Raw genomic sequence first — 20,428 nt, forward strand, 5'->3', positions numbered from 1 at the left:
AACAGGAAAAATAAGAGAAACTATAACTTGCTTTCCTATTTCCTTGTGTTGAAATATGTTCTTGGTTACAACTATACTGTTGTCAAGAAAATTAAAAACCTTGTATAGCTCATACACCTCACTTGGTTTTGCACTTAAGATATAGCCTCAGTGTCACGCGCCGGGCGGTCAGCTTCCATAACCGAAGCCCGACACACTTTCCTGCTGACCGCCATGCTCCGTCTCGGCCGCCTGCCATCTGCATGCGCAGACCCAATCTCTTTATTCCCTCTGCTGCATCCTCATTGGCAGGCTATTTTGGCTCAAAACTTAAAAGGCACTTCCTTCAGCAACTCCGTGCCTGTTCTTTTAGTTGTCTACCCTAGGTGCTAGTCGTGGCTCCTTCATCTCCTACTGGATTTCTACCTCTCCTGGGATTCATCAGCTGTCCGTAGACTATTACACCTCCTGTGTATTCTCCACCATCCCAGTGGTAAACCTGCCATCCTCAGACTGGTTCACGTCAGGTGACAACTCTACCGTTCCAGCAACATATCTACCATCTGCAGATTATTTCTCCTCCTGTTACTTTAACCCACTCGCACCACCGTCAGTGTTCTATTACTATTTGCTTCAGTGACTTCCACAATAGGTCTCGCCTGGTACTCCCAGCAAGGGCAGAGACCTGCGGTGCAGATGCAGCAAAGACAAAACTACCTTGTGGCGGTCCCTAGCAAACACCATCTGCCTGTTAGATTCCACGCCTTGCTGGAAGTAGTGCTAAATTGGGCAGACCAAGGATTCAAGTTTACAGAACCATTACAGTCAGTTAGAAGCCATGATGGTTAAAAGTGATGAACTGTTATTATATTGTCAGGGTAGGTCCCCAGCATATTAAATAAAGGTCTGTGCTAATATGTCTTTTATTTAAAGTACACGTCCTTGCTTTTAAACAGTCAACCATGCTACATCTTCCGTTTTGTGGTAACGGAAGTCCTCAAAAGCCCTCTCTTTGGCACAGAGAGTTGTAGAATTTATTAATCTCTGCTGCCAGTTTAAATTTTCTGGGTTGTTTAATAGGATACAAAATGGATGGATCATCATTTATTTATATAGCGCCACTAATTCCGCATATAATACACCGATGTTAGTATATCAAGTTTTTTTTTTGTATAAGATATTGTGAAATAATGCTTAAATGTAAGTTTCCATATTTTGTAAGAAGTTTTTGCAGGTTATTACTTAGTTTCGCAATGGAATTTTTGTTTCTGTTTTCTAACAACTGCTGGGTTTGTAATTTTACTTACACTGTGTTACAGTGCTACAGTACTGCTAAACTAGGTCATTCATTTAAAAGAAACTTAGGTTTATAAGTAACAATTTGATCAAAGTCTTGAAGCACATATATACCTTTATGGTGATCTCTCACTTAAGTTAGTGAAGTAATAATGCACATACTGTTGCTTAGTTTGGCAGGCTGAAACAAATGGAACTAGAAACCTGGCTATATGCTATGTTATTTGCAACACATATGGCCAAACGTGGAGGGGTGCTGGATGCCATCAATCACAATCAACAGAATTAGAATATATCAAGGACTGGAGTTTCTGCACAAAGTCTTATTTATTCATTTTTCAAATCTTTTTTTGTAGTTGTATGTAGTATATTAGTAATTTAACATTTACAAACGACCCAGGACTGTTCCGGTTTTCAGACACTGGAAAAGAATTGGCCCCACAAATATGTGAATGCTTTTTGGGCAGATGGTGCTGTTTGTGAATCTGGACATAGCTTGGTCATAGAAGGGGCTTATTTTTTTTTTAATGTTGGGAGGTTTACACTACTGTATTAATACAAGGACCGGCACTATTATTGGGCAAACCTAGGCGGTCGCCTAGGATGCCAATTACTAGGGGGCTCCTAAAACACTGAATGAATGTCATGTCAATCAGTATTTTCAATCTCCCCTTGGCATCCCAACGTTGACATATAGAAAAGCAGCCAGCAGCTTCTTACATGTGAAGCTGTAGGCTTCTTCTCCTTATTGTCAGTAATGGGCTAGGAGAGTGACACACGTCTATGATGTTACTGTCCATCGCCACTCTCCCAGACTGAATTGAACAGGTAGTTAAGGTATAAAGGAGAGAGGGGCATTGGTCTCTCTAGGGGGGAGATTGCCACCTAGGGCGACCACAATGCTTCTGCTAGGCCCTGATTATTACTCTGTAGTACTATGCTACTATTGCATTAATTAGTTCTAGTTAACTAATTCTGAGTATATTACTCCAAATGGCTTGTACAAATAATGTATGTGTTCCAGGATTGGTAACTTGGTGTACATCTTGTGCTATCCATGCTCTTGTGGAAGAACTGTTCAAGGGTGCACACAAAACGTTTAAAGTTCCTGTGGCCTGTAGATCATTTTCAATGTATTTGGCTGCTTTTCGATGATTCCTGTAAATTGGCTGGCAAATTTTTAAACATACACAAATTTGTTAACCTTATAGAAAGAAGAGCTAGACTAATATATTTTATAATTTGGGGGGTGGGAGGGAGTAATCATGGGGAAAATAATGATAATTGATGACCATAAGCTCTTGTCACATAATTGTAATGTTGATATGGGAAAATAGAGAAGAATCCATACAGCTAAATAACAAAGAAAATGTAAAACATATTTATTTACATTATATATGTCAGACGTTCATTTAGTATTTTTGTTTACTAGGTTTACACTGTGGAGTCCCTCTTGTTCCTCTGTAATGTTATGTATAAGTTTCTTTCTCTCTTTAAATAATAAATGAGATGAGCAGGTTTCCAAAATATAATATTTCTATAATTTATTAAAAAGGTATTATACATAGATACAGCCATACTGGACGAAGCAGTACGCCCAGGGTCTCAAATGCCAATTGACACCCTAAATTTGATTAACTTATTCTTTTATAGGATATGAAACTCCTTCTTACTTTAAAACACACCTTCCCAGCTAACATCACTGCTGGCCCTCTATCATTAAAATAACATGTTCTATTGGACGGTCATTTATATGAACATATCCGGAGATGATTGCTTAATCATATGACCATAATCTAATCTGTTTTTCTCATAAATTGTGCAACAATGGAATATTACTGAAAGCAGGTCTCTTGTTATGCAATTCTGTATTGAGCAACACGTTCTCTTAAAGACACACAGAAACAAAATTAAAGTTCATTGGTTCATTCTATTGAACTAATTGGTAATATAGGGGTTTTCGTTAATTATTACTTCAACAGTTATATTCAAGAAATTTAATTATAAACACAATTTTAAGATGGGAAAACTACAAACTGGATCAATTGTACTAAGAAATAGTATTTTACACTATAGTACTGTTTTTCTTCCCTGTAGGGAAGAAGGGCATGTAGACCACAGGATGTTAATACAGAGTAACTACTGTAAATGTTTAATGATAAGTTTATGAAGTGTTTAGATTTATTTAATCAAGTATGTAATATATTTTCTTTTAGCTATATTAAAAGCCTGTGCTGATGGAGGAGCAAATCGTTTACATCTTATCACAACTGGACAAGAAGATGAGTAAGTGTTCTTTTTACCATAACATGTCAAAAGCGCTGTCAAGTCAAATTTATCATTTCCTCTCCCCATAATGGTTCTATTCAATTTGTAATTTTTTTTAATCAAATCACAAGGATCCCTTTGTGTGATTAACAAATAATGAAAGATACGTATTGGTATGTTTCTAGTATCAGTTTGTGTCTAATTGTACTTGAAATGCTGTAGTGGTTATTGAAACACTAATAAATATATATATGTATATATATTATACACTAGATTATGATGAACAGATTCAATTATTAATATGTGGCACCTCCAACCCTATTGGGCTGCACATGCACTTTGGATGCCTCCCCTGGGGGCGGAGGGCTGCATCTTCCAGCTTGCAACGTTGAGGGAGAGCTTGGAAATGGGCAGTTAAAAATGACAGTTGGAATTCTGTGGGGAACTCAGGGAGACAGACTCAGGGGACCCTCGGCATCAAGACAACTGAGTTGAACAGAGGTCTGAGTGACAGTGACACCCCAGAGAGGGAGAGATGCAAGGGGAGAGTGGAAAAGGTTTCCCAGTGAGAGAGCTTACCAGACATCTGAAGAGAGAGGACCCATCTTGGATGCAAATACTGCAGAACAGTGGGAATAAGTAACGCATGTTACCTTATTATTGATTTTCTTGTACGAAGTATTGTGTTAGGGAATAGGTGGGGAGACCTGAAGAATACTGTATAATACCGTTTTGTGGGACTGATATAACAACAAGAGTGAAGTGTAGGGGTAGATGGTTAAGGAACAGACACTGAGTTTAAAATTAGAAAAACTGCACCAAACTCATTATTGGCTCTCTGTGGGAAAGCCTATAACTGTGTGTTGACGAGCAAGCTTTTTCAGCATCGAGGGACAAAAGGAGGGAGGGCAGTTTACGTTCATTAATGTGTTGGATTAGATCTATAGTCCGTCTGGTACTGTCTGCAGCCTGCCGGCCTGGGACAAATCCAACCTGATCAGGGTGTACTAATTTCGGGAGGATAAAATTTACTCTTATTCGCAAGGACTTTGGCATATATTTTCAAATCTACGTTAAGTAAGGATATGGGACGGTAGCTACTGCAAAGAGAAGGGTCTTTACCCTCTTTCGGTATGACAGTAATCCGGGCTCGGGTCGTAGCCAGATCAAAGGGGGCCCCATCAAAAATAGAGTTAAACCAAGTAGTTAGCTTTGGACTGAGAATCCCTGCAAATTTTTTGTAATACTTGGCAGGGAGGCCATCCGGACCCGGAGCAGAAGCTACCTTCATACTACGTAAGGCTGTAGTGGTTTTTTCGATTGTTATATCGGAACCAAGAAATTGGATCTCCGAATCAGATAGTTGCGGGAGTTGACAAGAATGCAGTAGGCATTTATTTTGCCCTCCAAATCAGGAGGTGACGGGTTTGAGGCATTCCGATTGTATAGTGAAGAGTAATAGGCCTGGAATTCGTTTAATATAGCATTTGGGTTGTATGTTAACTGCCCTTGAGAGTTGTTAAGGGATGAGATTGCATTACGTGTGCACCTCTGACTGAGTTTCCGGGCTAGCACCTTTCTCGTAAAAAAGCTGCTGTGTCCATTTAAGGGTACGGGCTGTTTTTTTGGACACGACCGCATTAAGCTGGCCCCTCACTATTGTCAACTCCCTTAGGTGTGACTCATCGAGTGATCCTTGATGCTGGGTGAGCAGGGAGAGAAGGCGAGTCTCCAATGCGGATATCTGTTCTAACGAGCAAGCTTTTTATTAAAGTTACAGTATGCTTATGTCAAAGAAGAAGAGAGGAAGCAGCAGGGTGTAATTTGTATACTGCATGCGTGTTAAATTGGAGGAAAGACGGACAAGAGTGCATGTTTTAGCAAATCACCTTAGAAAGCGAAGAAGTGATCTGTATTTGAACGACCTATTAACAAAGACTGAATGATTGTATATACTTGTCTATTATTAAATTGCATTTGTGTGATATGTGTACCAAATTAACTTACAGAACAAGAGTTAAAAAATTTATTTGCAGAGAGGACAAACAAACTGATACATACATCCTTGCCGGAAAAGGGGGTGTTACAAATAGACTGCAAGACAGATAAAAATTAAAATGTTAAGGTTCTTTGGAAGATGCTAATATGATGGATTAGTTTGTTGGTAAACTCCAGCCAATTGTCAAATAAAGGAAGCTGTTTTTACACTGATACTTTCCCTACAGTGAATGGGGTCTCTCCTTGGATCTTCTCCTGGGTCCTCTTAAACTTCACATGCTGTAGGGAGATATTGTCGGCATTCCCTAAAGATGCTACAGAGAGATTGCTGGAACACATAGACTTCCTGTAGTCCGTAGGCTGTAAAGGAGCAATTTGTGTGTATCGTGTATACAGGCAACACATTTTATCCTGCCTGGTAATGGATTTGCCTAGTTTGTAGATCCACTCGAACATGTTGCTCTCCTGCATTTCTTATAAGCTGAAATGTGCTATGTTTCATATATTGTATAGCAAATTATAGCGCTTATAGTTTTCTTTCTCTACTGTTTTGCCAGCTCTTCGGCCATAATAATTGGCTAAATACAACCTAGCATCCTGTTGGCAATTTATACTGAGACAAACATATGACACTGTTTTATAGACTCAGCATTGTCCATTTTTAAAACTCTCATCTTAGGGGGAGAATTAATTCAACACTATATGTCTCCAGAACAGTCTGTGAAGATACATTGAGTTGATGTCCAGGCTGAGATGTCCGCTCATTTCTCTTCTCTCCCCATAGTGGTGTGCAGAAAAATGAGTGAAAATTCCTTATCGTAAAAGGCGGCAACGTGCACAGCCGGGCTTCGCGGAGATATCTGGCGACACATCACTTTGAATTGAATCTGCCCCTTAGAGTGTTCTGTGTGTGCTGATATCTACCACTATAAATATAAATGAAATCCGTCACATCACAATTGGTATTAAAAGTTCTGCCTTCTTCTTTTCAAAGGCTATCTTGACCCAAACTGAAAAATTTATTTTTGGGTGGAGTTCAATCAGTCAGTATAAAAAAAGAAATGTCACTTAAAATAAGTGTACAATATACACTGCGGCCTCCGATAGCTGTAATGATTCCACACCATGCTACATATACCGCTCATCCTATATGAAATAGGCATCCGCACTCGCTCAGCGTACTTAAAACAGGCAGAGCGATAAGAGGAGACAAATTAAGTCTAGGACAATTATAGTCAAATGCGACATCCATGGGAAATAGTTTTAATTTTTATATTAGATCATTGAACTCCACCCAAAACTACAATTTGAGTTTTTGTTGTTCTTGTTTTGTTAGCCCGCATATAGCATTTCAGTTGAAGTCCTTCCTCCTCATGCACAATAATCTGATCTGAGCCACAGGTGCATTGCATTTGATAACATGCAAAGGAGTGTCACCGATGTTGGACTGAATTTGTCTTAAGTAACCCTACTGGTCTACCTCCCAGAAACAGTAAGAAACTTGTAAGGTTCCCAGGTCCAGGTGTGAAACTTTTTGCATAGCTACTAAAATGATTACTGAATATATTTACAAGAGGACAGGTTTTAATGAATGAATAACTTTTGCTATATGATAAGTCACCCAAGAGGTCACTGCATTACATGCATAGCAGCAATGCTGAATTAGTTATGTTATAGTATCGCACAACTCTATAACATCCTTATGTGCCGGGTATCATGTTTTAATTGTTGCTACATCTTTACATGTTCTGGAAAAAACAATATCAAATTCTGTTTACTTAAGTTTAAAGGGAAAGTTACTCCTGGTACGCCCAGCAAAGCACAAAATGTAAACATTGTTTTATCCGGTATGGTGCATACTATCTCAAAGCACCTGAAAAGGTTATCCGTAATGATGATAATTTCTGAGACAAAAGACCCTAGCTGAGCTAGTTGTGAAGAAGACTTCAGAGCGCTCAAGAACTTCCAGCAAGCGCCAGGACCGTCTCCTAAAGTTGATTCAGCTGCGGGATCGGGGCACCACCAGTGCAGAGCTTGCTCAGGAATGGCCACAGGCAGGTGTGAGTGCATCTGCACGCACAGAGAGGCGAAAACTTTTGGAGGATGGCCTGGTGTCAAGATGGTCAGCAAAGAAACCACTTCTCAACAGGAAAAGCATCAGGAACAGACTGATATTCTGCAAAAGGTACAGTGATTGGACTGCTGAGGACTGGGGTAAAGTAATTTTCTCTGTTTAATCCCCTTTCAGATTGTTTGGGCCATCTGAAAAAAAGCTTGTCCAGAGAAGGAAAGGTGAGCACTACCATCAGTCCTGTCTCATGCCAAGGTAGTGGGCTCACTCACAATTTTGCCTAAGAACACAGCCATGAATAAAGAATGGTACCAAAACATCCTCCAAGAGCAGCTTCTCCCAACCATCCAAGAATAGTTTGGGGAGGAACAATGCCTTTTCCAGTATGATGGAGTACGTTGCCATAAGGCAAAAGTGATAACTAAGTGGCTCAGGGATCAAAACATCGAAATTTTGGATCCATGGCGAGGATATTCGTCAGACCTTAATCCGATTGAGAACTTGTAGTCAATCCTCAAGAGGCAGGTGGACAAACTAAAACCCTCAAATTCTGACAAACTCCAAGCATTGATTTGGCAAGAATGGGCGGCCATCAGTCAGTATGTAGCCCAGAAGTTGATTGACAGCATGCCAGGGCGAATTGCAGAGGTCTTCAAAAAGAAGGGTCAACACTGCAAATATTGACTCTTTTGCATAAACTTAATGTAATTGTCAATAAAAGCCTTTGACACTTATGAAATGCTTGTAATTTTACTTCAGTATACCATAGCAACATCTGACAAAAAGGTCTAAAACCACTGAAGCAGCAAACTTTGTGAAAACAAATACCTGTGTCCTTCTCAAAACTTTTGGCCATGTCTGTATATGTCTAATTACCCAAGTTTACTTAAATGATGCATATGAAATGCTTTCTTTGATAAGTAAATTACATTTTCTCCATAAGCCCGCTTGCCAGTGAAGATTATCTCCGGCAGTAGCCTTCACCAGTGGCTTCATGGGAAAGCTAATTTATCATTGTACCATCTTAGGATGACTTTAATTGGGGGTCGCTTGAACAAAGAAATACTTTATTAGTAATATAAAACATTGCTTCATTCTCTTTTTTTCAAAATAAATTGAATATTTGTAATTTTGTTGCATTTTTAAAAATTTAATTATTTATTTTTTGTATGGAATCTGGAATTGGAAACTTCTACTACACATGCGCAGCAATGACCTTGCACTTGCCTGGTGAGCGTAAAGACTCCTCTAACCACTGCAGGCCAGGGAGTTTGTTAAATTGCAAGATAGAAGATTATCTAAGAAGATAAGCAGCAGTAGAACAGAGGGGGTCTTGTTAGAAAGGCCCATCTGTCTTATCTTAGCTGAAGTGAGAGAATGTTACAATAAATCTGCAGAACTTGATGAAGGACACTCCACAGTTTCTGCATTGTGGTTACCGATAGCATAAGCTGCTTTTCTCCGGCAAACCATCATGGGGATTCCTATAACCATTTAGTGCTTTATAGCTGCATATATAGTTACCAGCTTTTTTTGAAAAAGAACTGGCCTTTCTACTTTTGTTCTGTTCCTGCTGTACTATTAACATTGGCACCAAGACCTGTTTTAAACTGCTAGATGTCAACCATACTTTAATAAATGAGCCTATCAAGAGCAGTACAAAACCATTATCAATTTTAATATTCACAAATATAGGTAAAAAGATTCAAGCTGTTTTGGTGTGAGATGTGTTTAGAATTGAATGCAAGTTTCTCTTTTCTTTTATTGCCCATTTCTTATTTAAAGACTGGCTGCTGTTTAGTACAATAGACTTTATCACAGGTCTTGTGTGGACAGCAGCAAACATTTCTCTACTGCTGCAACTTTACTTCAAATATCATAATTTTTGATAAACTCCTAAAACTTTTATTTTGACATTTTTCTATTTGTGACTGTTCTATGTCTTGCGTGTAAGACAGAATTTGTGTTTTAGGTTGGGTATTTTTTATTGATATGTGTGTGGGTTTTTTTTTTATCACTTATTGTGTTTTCCTGACGTCATTATTTCAAAATAGAAAAAAGCCTGTGTAAAAGGACCAACAAATATAATGTAACATGCAATTCCTAAGGAAAAATAATTGTTTAATAGAGTCCCTAAATGTTTTTATTTAGCTAGTTGCAATTTGTACAACTTCACTCTTACAATAAATTTTTCCTTTATTATAATTAATCATTTACCCTTCATTAGTGAGATAATGTTCCATTCCATAAATACTTTATCTTAGTTTCTCTCATAAATCATACTTAAAGGAGGACTGTGGCTAAACAATGGTATTTTCTGACAGTGACAAAATTATATGACACTTTTTCGGTAATGATAATTATTTAAATGCAAGAATATTCAGGTACAACAGTTATGTATTTTGGAGTCTTGTTAGAACATTTGGCTGCACCGCATGGTTGAATCCAAGCAAACATCCCCACTGTACTGAAATTACCTACATGATATTCTAAGCGGATGTGCTGATGCATTCTTTCCTGCCAAGACTTGCCATGACCCAACAAGCAAATTGAATGAAGGAGCCCGTGAGCGTTTCCCTCAGTAACTTCATATCTTGGAGTCCTGGACATTCTTCAGTTTGTTGCAAATAGCAGCATTGTTGTGTGTGTGAATGTTGACACTGCATGGTTTGTAGGTTTCAGTGTCCTTTCAATGCAATAAAATAGGCTTCATTACCTACCTAGTCTTTGCAGTCTTTTATCATCTTTGAGGAGTGGTGAGTTCTTTTACCATGGTTTTCAACCACCAGTAAATTAAGAAGCCCCACCCTTGACTGGCACAAAGAGGCCATTTCACACCTTCCCATGCATATTAAACATTAAATCCCATATCTGATAAATATATCCCATTCAGCCTATAAAGCCTGGGTGTGTGTTCCTCCAATTCACAGTGCCTGCTTGAACATTTCCCATCATGCCATTAGTCAGACACCTTTTTATTAACTTTTTTATGGATACTATTAAATGCCCTAACATTATGGGTCAGCCTCCATTTTAGATCAGACAAATACCCATATAGCATTTTGCTAATTAAAACAATGTCAGAGGAAACACTGACAGTCACCTCTATAAATGTCATTTGCCCGATGTCATTACCCCAAAAATGTATAATTAACACATTGCACTCCTTTGTAGATTCTTGCTACTTTCGGGATCAACTTTTATCTAGAGTTGGATAAAAAGAGAGGCAAAAGAGCACTCCGGTCCACTAATATACAATTTATATTCTTTTATTCATTAAACACCAAAATTTTCTTTGTATCCCATTAAATTTTCTTTGTATTTCAGATATATACTGGTGAAATATTAAGAACATATAGGGGAATATTCAGTTGTTAGTGAATTTTTTTTTCCCCCACCGCGTAAAAAAAAAAAATCTCCCGTTAGTTTTTGACAGCAATAGCAACCGTTTTGAGTTAGCGCAGTGGGAAAACTCGTGCAATTCAATTGAAAAAGAGGGAACGCTGCCCACCGCACGTTACAAATTGTGTTTGCAAGATTTTAGGGGAGTGAAGTAGAGTATTAACGCGGTCATATATAACACAAAAAAAAGGTTTTGCATACATTTCCATATATTAGATTGCATTACACATTGATAATATCTACATTATAGTACTTTCTTAAGCATATTTTTTAATTGAACTATTTTTTACTATACAATCATCTATACCATGTCAAAACACATTACTACATTCATATTTGTACCAAAAACATGCATAAATATAATTAATTAGTGATTTTTTTTTTTTTTTTTTCTTTTGATTATTTCATTATTTTTTCACAAGTTAGGCATTAGTGATAAACATAAGTTTAAACTTTTTTTTACACATTATTACATGATTTCAAATAGTTTTCAGAGGTTTTTTATTTTTAACACACCCCAAGGAGGTGCAAGATAAAACAGCATATTGTCCTGTTTTACCCGCCGCATTAAAAAAACAATTGAATAGCTTTTAATGCGGCTGCCTCTCGCACACCCTTTACTTTCAATAGACCTTCTACTACAGCGCGAGAGGACCGTTTCATGAAACAAAAACGTAGCGTTAAAAATGGAATTGAATTGTGGGTAAAGTTAACCTGCTTGAAAATGATTAAAAAAAACAACGTTAAAATGACAACGCGGTCAACAAAAAAAACTTGCTGACCATTGAATACCCCCCCATAGAGTGACAAAAGTATAGCAAACAAAAATACAGTGTAAAATTAAAATAGTTAAACTCTTTAGTGGGGAAAGAAATATTTTTTAATGGGAACCAGTGTGATAATCCCTTAATTTTCAAACTTTATTAATTTTTCACAGTGCTATGCACTATTTTGGCATTGTATAGCAGAGCCGTTCCACATTATATGTCAGCCGTCTTAGTCCTAGGCTATCTAAAGATTGATAGTTTGTACTATGTATTAAAGGAAAACCCTTTCCTAATCCTCTGTAATTAGATATATAGCGTTTAATTACAAAGTATCAAGAAACAAAAAAAATCCCAATTATATATAGGACTTATACATGGGTTAATATTAGTTGACTCTTTTAATGTAGTTTCATTACATGCACTGTTACCCGTACACCACTACATGCATCACATCCACTTCTACCCATACCATATATATTACTCAGATAAGGCACTGTACTAACTATCTGCACTATCTCTTGAAGAGCGATTCTAATGTCCTATTAGTGGTCTACTTGTTAGTTATTATATATAGCCAAAGACGGTTTTATGTTTTAAAATTACAAATATTGCACCTGGCAAATGCTGCATACAGTCCCCTCTTCCAGTTTTGTAACGTCACCAGAAGTGACATCCATACGTTCGCCGATTGGCTTTCTCAAAGGACTCCTTTACTAACTAACAAGTAGACCACTACTAGGATTTTAGAATCGCACCACAAGTGATCAAACTATCATTAGCTGAACATATTTTCCATATCACAGCACTGTTTTTATATATTTTTGTCTTTAAACTCTTAAATTACTCACTTCATCTGCCACACTCTTGAGGACTGAACTGATAGCCACAAACATGTTTGCTATATATCGTATAATATGTTAGAAGACTCTATTATTAGCTACCATTGGATTATGAATCCAACAACTAACACCCGAAGAGGCTCAGTGTACGAACAAAGGCTACAACTATAAATGCCTTTTTTCAGTAAAATGTTTCCCCAAGTTATCAGCCTTAAATCATTTATGATTGTCATTAATTTTTCCTGTAAATTACAATGTAGACTGTCCACTCATTAGTTACGCAAAGTGGCATATCATACTTAGATTATAATACATCCACCAACAAAACCTTTGCCAAAAAGCGCTATACTTCCTTTAAGATCCCTAAAGTACCATCCTTCAACCAGAAACTCTTGCCCTTTTTGCCTGACACTTTGCGCCTCTTAAAACACCTCTCTCATAATGAGCACCCTCACCCCAGCCACATTCTTGCACTGAAGCTCATTAGCGGCCCAGCAAACATTTTTTTCTGCTTTTGTGTAATTAGAGCAATAAAGACTTTAACCAAAGTTTGAAAACAATTACACTACATTAAGGGCAGCCACAAATCCATGTCATTCCATCCCATGGCATTTGTTTGGTAAAAAGCTAACCCCTCTATAGTTACCTTATGCCTCCAAAATGGTATTTAAATATTTAAAGAGTGGAGAGTATCCTTGAGGATTTTCCCCCAGCTTACTATTCAATGTCCGAAATGCCTATAACAGGTTTCTTAAAGTTGTTGGCTCTTGTTTCTTAGACACTCCCTATCATATTTTTATCTTTTAATATCATGGAAGTGAAGTTTTCATATCTATATATTCACCTCACTAAATTATTTCCATTGAGATGACCTCTCCCCTTCTCCAAGTGCCCCCTTTACTATGTCTCCCCAAGTTTGCGTCTTGTAGATCTGGGGTTTCCCTTCTTATGCACATCTCTGATGTTGCCTCTGTGCTTGACCAGAAAGAGGGGTAAGTAAACACCTTTTCTAACTTTAAATGACATTGGAGCCCAGACATGACACCACTCACTTTATCCAGTGTCCCTAAATTCCACCTGTTCACACTACAGGGAATGGCTCGCTCTTCCTCATATTAACCAACAAATCTTCTCCTGCTCACAATTGCAGTGGGATCCACGACAGGGTCCCTGCTTCAGTCATCAGCTTCTGGCAGACCCTTATCTGTAGCTCTATTTGACATGTAGGAGCAATGTCCTGAATGAAAAAGCCACCATAGTGAAAGATATTGTTCTCTTTGATGTCTTGTTAGGTCAGTGAGTAACAAAGATAAGTAGTAGCAGTATTTCAAGCGAAGTTTAAAATGTATTGTAAAATCATCGCCACAAGTTTATAGAAGTTTAATGTGTTATATTTATGTATCATACACTGAGCCAGTGTTACATTTTGGTACATAGGGCAGATGACAGATCAAGATTGTTAGGGCAGGAAAGAGCTTAATCCCACATTTTGTATAGATTAAATTATGAGTGCTGATCTGCTAACTGTTAATCAAACCACTGTGGTATTAAATAGTTAACAGATAAGTCTCACACCACCCAGTTTAGTAGCCTGAATTACCTTTATATTCATTTTGTGTCCATATGAGATAAAATGTTTCCTGACAGACTAACATAATCTGAAATGTATACCAGCGCCCAAGGTCACTAACTTTCCTTGGAAAGGTTAATTAAAACTGAAGGAAAGGTATTATGATGTAATTAAATAGTAATGAATGGGATGAGAAGTATATGGCACATGATACAGTGCTGTTCAGCTCATTGTAAAATGTGAAACAAATGTATCTTTTTATTTCATCGGATGTTATAAATTTTCTGGTACTTCACTGGAAATTGTTTTTACTGCATACCTCGTGGGGAGCCATATGAAGTGACCAGAACTGATCAGCATATAGTATATACCATTGTAATAGTCTCAAGAGACTCATATCAAATTTAAGTAATACTTCTCATACATAAAGATAATGTTAAGCATATGAGGAAAATTAATGTAAGGGGCTCTCTTCTGTACTAAGTAATATACTGTGCTGCAGAAGAGACTGTGTTGTTAAAATGTTATGCTGTGATCCTCCTTAATATTTTCAGTGTCAAAGGGCTTGCCGGCTGTTTTCATGTACTTTATATTTGCCTTTGCAGGAGCAAACAGGGGTTGATCAGCAAATCAAGCTCATAATTCTAAAGGAACACCTGCTCATTTGGTGACTATTTATGCTGAACTCTGACACGAATGACTGTAATTTTCACAGTTGTTGATGTGTCTGTAATTTATTTTGCTATACACAAAACATTATTTGGAATTACATTAAAACTAAAAAAAAACAAATGAATTGTTAATTAGATGAACCAACATGTTTAACATTTATAAAGGGTTGCTCACTCACGTTGCAGGAATGTTGAATCTCTAAGAGATTTGAAAAGGTGGCAGGGGGAGAGATTTCAAGCCTTGCCTTGGTTGGATCACATTCTTTCTCCTAAATTGTCACTCTAACCCCTCCTTAAATGCCCTGTGAACCTATATCTGTTAATACAAAAATATAATTTTTTAAAATATATAAAATAGTTAGTGAATGGTTATCTGGAGGCAGTGGTAGACTAGATTAAACGGAGCACTGAGCTATATATATGCCAGGGGCCCTCTACCCATATGTGGGTTTTGACTATATGCCAAACTTATATAATACGCACATCAAACATGGTAGGTGTGTGTCCCACCTCATAATGTACATTCAACATGTAAATGGTTCTCCCCAAAGCAACCCTTTCCTGATCCTGGGTCACATTATGTCATCCCATGTCCCCTTGTCATACATTATGACCTCAACTTTACCTTCCCTTGTCACACATGCCCACCACCCACTCTTTGCATTTTGACAAATATGACCCCTACCCTTCCTCCCTTTGTCACATATGTTCCAAACCAACCCAGTGTGTAACAGTAGAAGGGTCTGCATAGGCTTGGTAGTCCAAGATTGCAGCGCTTAATGATTTATAGTGACCACAAACAGTGAGATACTTCACTTGATATTGGTCAATTGGGCAAATATTGTAATGTGTGGCGCATGAAAATGACCGCTATTCCTGATTATAATGCATTCAAATTTGAAGGGATCGTTAATGGACATTTCAGCAAATGTGGTTGAAAGATGACCCCACATTACTGTTATCAACTTGTGTGTGGTCATCTTCAGAACATAGTGATTCCAAAAGTTCCCTGGCTGCTCAGGGGTATATGGCAACATTTGACACTAATCCATACATAGATTAACAAAAAGATAGAAAGGCATCATCTATTTCCTGCCAAACAATTAGGCATAGGGATACATTGCTTGCACCTTTTATAACTGAAATACAGTGGAGAAAAATTCTAGTTCATCAAAAAATTAGTGTTTTTTTCACGGAGATATTCCAAAGAGAAACTAAAGATTCCTGTGGAGCAGCTAAAATGATTAAAATTGTGAGAACATTTTTGCATACAAATGAATAGTAAGGTTTTAAAAACACACAGGTCTATCCAGTTCAGTTCAACCATAAAGTTTAATTGTGAGAGCATTTCTGAGTGACAAGTATTGAAATAAATGTTGAATATTCAAAAGGAATGCCCAAACGTATTTAAGAGGAAGTAACTTTTTTTTTTTTTTATAATTCTTTATTTTGAATGGTCAAGCAATACAAGATATACAAGATACAAAATCTGAAAGTTACAGTGTGTGCATAGGAAGACATTTACATTGTACTGAAATCCTGGAAGGACATCCACAGGGAACTTAAGCTGTAAAGTGACCAGTTTTTTTATATTATTTCTTGCTTTATCTTACATAGATCAGACAACATCAAAATAGAATTGGGGGGGGGGGTGTAAGAGAGGGGGGGTGGGAAGGAAGACCACAGAAGTTAGGCAGGGGTACAGTCAGGGGGAAGGTAATGAATGTGTGTTACAGGGTCAATGGTCGGTAGAGCAGGAGCAGGGACTCACTCGACACACATGGGCCTCCACGAGGAAATCAAGTATCAGAGGGAAACGCGCTTGCCGCCATTTGCCATGGAGCCCAGACTTGGGTGAAAGCGTAACCTCTGTCGTGTAGATGGTAAGTGATCTCTTCCATTGCTGCCACATTCCAAATTTGTTTTTTAAGGGCCGAAAAAGATGGAGAGGAAGCACGCTTCCAGTTGAGGGCAATAAGAGATTTGGCGGCTGTGAGGATGTGCGCCGTCAGTTTTTGGGCGAATTTATCAAGATCCGGGGGAGGGTAACAAAGGAGAAAGATCCAGGGGTCCTTTGCAACGGGAGTCTCAAATAAAGTATTGATAAAGCCATGGATCGCATCCCAGAAGGGAGCGATAATTGGACAAGTCCACCAGATATGTAACATAGAACCCCTGTGGCCGCAATTCCGCCAGCAGTCCGGCGACGCGGAGGGGAACATTGCGTGAAGTCGAGTGGGGGTATAATACCAGTGATAGTAAATTTTATAGGATGTTTCTTTTAGTCTGGTTGATATAGAGCTTTTGGCTATCCCCAGTCTCATGTCCTCCCAGGCCTCCTCATCTGGCGGAGGGCCAAGATTTCTCTCCCACTCAACTTCGTGGGGGAGCTGAGGGTGAAGAGTGGAATCGAGAAAGATACTATAAAGTTGTGATATCATGCCCTTGGACATGGGGTGGTGTTTGCATAGGTTTCTTAAATAGAGTGAGGGGACGCAGTATAGAATTGGGTGGCAGGGATCGAAAAAAATGGCTGATTTGAAAGAACTCAAAGGGGCTAAGCGTCCGGCCTGGGGAGTGAAACTGCAGCTCAGCTAGTGGAAGCCACTGGCCCTGTTTCGAGAAATCTGATGGAAATTTAAGGCCGGCCTGAGTCCAGAGACGGTGTCTCAATCTAGAGAGGCCGGGAGGGAATATGGGGTTAAACCAGATGGGGGTCGGGAGAGAGGGCAGATGCAAGCTTTAATTTGAAGGAGTAGGAATCCCAAATATTAACGTCAAATTTAATGGTGGGAAGGAGTTTGGAGGGCGAGGGGCGGTGTATAGGGGATAAACCCCAAAGTGGTGTCAGATCAGGGAGGGCAGTATGCACCGCCTCTAGATCCAGCCATGACATGGAACCTGAGGGGGCATATGATGCAACAATTTGAGAGAAGTGAGAAGCTAGGTAGTACATCTTAATATCGGGTAGACCCCTCCCACCACCGGGAATAGGCTTCTTCAGGACAGCCACCGATACCCGTGGGGGCCTATGATTCCAAATAAACCGAGTGAGGGCCTTCTGGATGTTGGATAGGAGGGTGGCAGGGACAGGAACTGGTAGGGTTTGGAAGAGGTACAGCCCTTTGGGTATGATGTTCATTTTTACTGCGATGATCCTACCCAGCCACGAGATAATAAGGCGGTTCCAGGAAACCAAATCAGATTGTGTTTTGGCGAAGAGAGGTGGGAAATTCTCTTGGTAGAGGAGGTCGTATCGGGATGTGAGGTAGACTCCCAGATATTTTATTTTTCTAGTCTGCCACTTGAATTTGAAAGAGGACCGTAACACTTCGGCCTCCTGGGGGGAGACATAGAGCAATAGGGCCTCTGATTTTGTATAATTTATTTTATAGCTAGATACGTCACCATAGGCCGGAAGTAACTTTTTAAAGTAGTTCATAGACATATTATATCATGGTTTTCTAGAGTCTGAAGGTACACAAACTGAACAATGTAGAAGGACATGATGAAATAATGGAAGCAAAAAGTAAAGTTTTAAACTAATTTCCCTTATCTTAAAGCCAGCATGAGTACAAAATGTAAAGATAAAATAAGAGACCAGGACCTTTTATGCTTTTAATCTGTATTTGGCTTAGAGTTCGTCCACAAAACTTTTTTCTCATCCTGCGTTTCAGCATCGTTTTCTCTTAGCTCTCTTGACCTGCTTTTTTTATCGCTGTCCATGTGAACAGAAATGGCAGCTAGACAAATAGATTGTGATGTGCTAATTCCCTGACTGTTTTCATGTGCGGTGTTCTGTTTGAAATGCAGCTTGTGAAATGGATTGAGCCTTAGATACAAAGGAATTAATACGTATATCAATGTGAAACCATTAACATACAAATACAAGCTGGACTGCAGTGAGCTGATAACTTATTGGTCAGTTTAATCAGTGGTAAAATAAAGTGGTTCCAGAAGCCGCAACAGCAGCAGTGTTTGGGGCACACAACCTGCATCATTGGACCACAGTTCTTAGCCATCCTGTAGATCTTGTGTTGGAGACAGGACCCATGTTTTTTTGTTAGGCAAGCACAGAGGGGCTGATGCAGAGTGAGTATTACACCAGTCTATGTAGTGGATCTTGTGTATAATCACTCTGCATATGCCCAGAAAGTGGTTGCACGCTTATGAGCCTATGCAGATTTGCGTAGTCAGGGAAGGGGTGTTCTAACATAGGCCAAGTACAGTAAGGGCGTTTTTGTGCATTTGAGAACAGGTGCAGAAAGTGACACAAATGCAGAAATGACACAAATGCATATACGCCTGTCAATTTTTGGATTGTCGAGGGCAAGTGCATATAGTGGAGGATAATGATGAGAGTTGCTAGCAATAGCGAACCATTTATTAGTGGCTGTTTGCGAATGCTCAGCTGACTGTTTTCTTCATTTCATGTGCATATATTTTGCCTTTGTGTACGTATTACAGCTATTTTTTTCACATACGTGTACAGATGGTGCTTTCTTTTGCCTTTGTCCTTTTGTGTTCTTTTGATGTACAGTATATGGACAAAAGTATTCGGACGCTTGCACATTACTTTACACCAACAGGGACTGTAATAACATAGTTTTCAAATACATTTACTTTAAGCTTCTACTCTTCTTCAAACGCTTTTCACAAGATATTGAGGGTTTCTGTGGGAATTTGTGCCCATTCATTCTGTAGAGTATTTATGTGGTCAGGCACTGATGTTGGATGAGAAGGCCTGACATGCAATCTCCGTTCCAGTTCATCTCAAGGGTGTTCTATTGGGTTGAGGTCAGTACTCTGTGCAGGCCAGTCAAGTTCTTCCACACCGAACTCCTCTAACCATGTCTTTATAGTCCTTGCTTTGTGCACTGGGGCACAGTCATGTTGGAATAAAAAAAGGGCCTTCTCCAAACTCTTGCCACAAAGTTGACTTGGTATGCTGAAACATTAAGATTCCCCTTCACTGGAGATAAGGGGCCTAGCCCAAATCCTGAAAAACAGCCCCATTATCCCTCCTCCACCAAACTTCACAGTTGGCATAATGCAGTCAGGCAGTTAATGTTCTCCCTACATCTGTCAAACCCAGACTCACCCATCTGACTGCCAAACAGAGAAGCGTGATTGGTTACTCCACAGAACACGTTTCCACTGCTCCAGAGTCCAGTGTCGGTGTGCTTTACACCACTCTATCTGACGCTTGGCATTGGTCTTGGTGATGTGAAGCTTGCATGCAGCTGCTCGTCCATGGAAACCCATTCCATTAGCTTCTGACGCACAGTTTTTGTGCTTACAATAATGCCAGTGGAAGTTCTGAACTCTTTAGCTATGGAATTAGCAGAGCATTTACTTTTAGGCACAATGCACTTTAGCAGTCTTTGACCCCGCTCTGTGATTTTACGTGGTCTTCCGCTTCGAGTTGCTGCTGTTTCTAAACTCTTCCATTCTCTAATAATATCACTTACAGTTGACCATGGAATATCCAGCGGGGATTATTGCAAAGGTCACTGACGCTTTAAGTCACTGAACTCTACAGAATGACCCATTTTGTATCACAAATG

At 39.0% G+C, this 20,428-nt stretch overlaps 1 protein-coding gene across 2 annotated transcripts in view; it reads left to right on the forward strand.

Moving 5' to 3' along the window:
- TPK1 (thiamin pyrophosphokinase 1) overlaps positions 1 to 20,428 on the forward strand; it is a 467,722-nt gene that overhangs the window by 152,168 nt on the left and 295,126 nt on the right. For both annotated transcript variants that reach the window (XM_075211273.1, XM_075211274.1), the window contains exon 4: positions 3,492 to 3,561. In XM_075211273.1, coding sequence (XP_075067374.1) covers positions 3,492 to 3,561 — 70 coding nt within the window. The remainder of the gene's footprint in view (positions 1 to 3,491; positions 3,562 to 20,428) is intronic.

This window comes from Mixophyes fleayi, chromosome 5 (genome assembly GCF_038048845.1).
Source record: "Mixophyes fleayi isolate aMixFle1 chromosome 5, aMixFle1.hap1, whole genome shotgun sequence".
Taxonomy (NCBI): Eukaryota; Metazoa; Chordata; class Amphibia; order Anura; family Limnodynastidae; genus Mixophyes; species Mixophyes fleayi.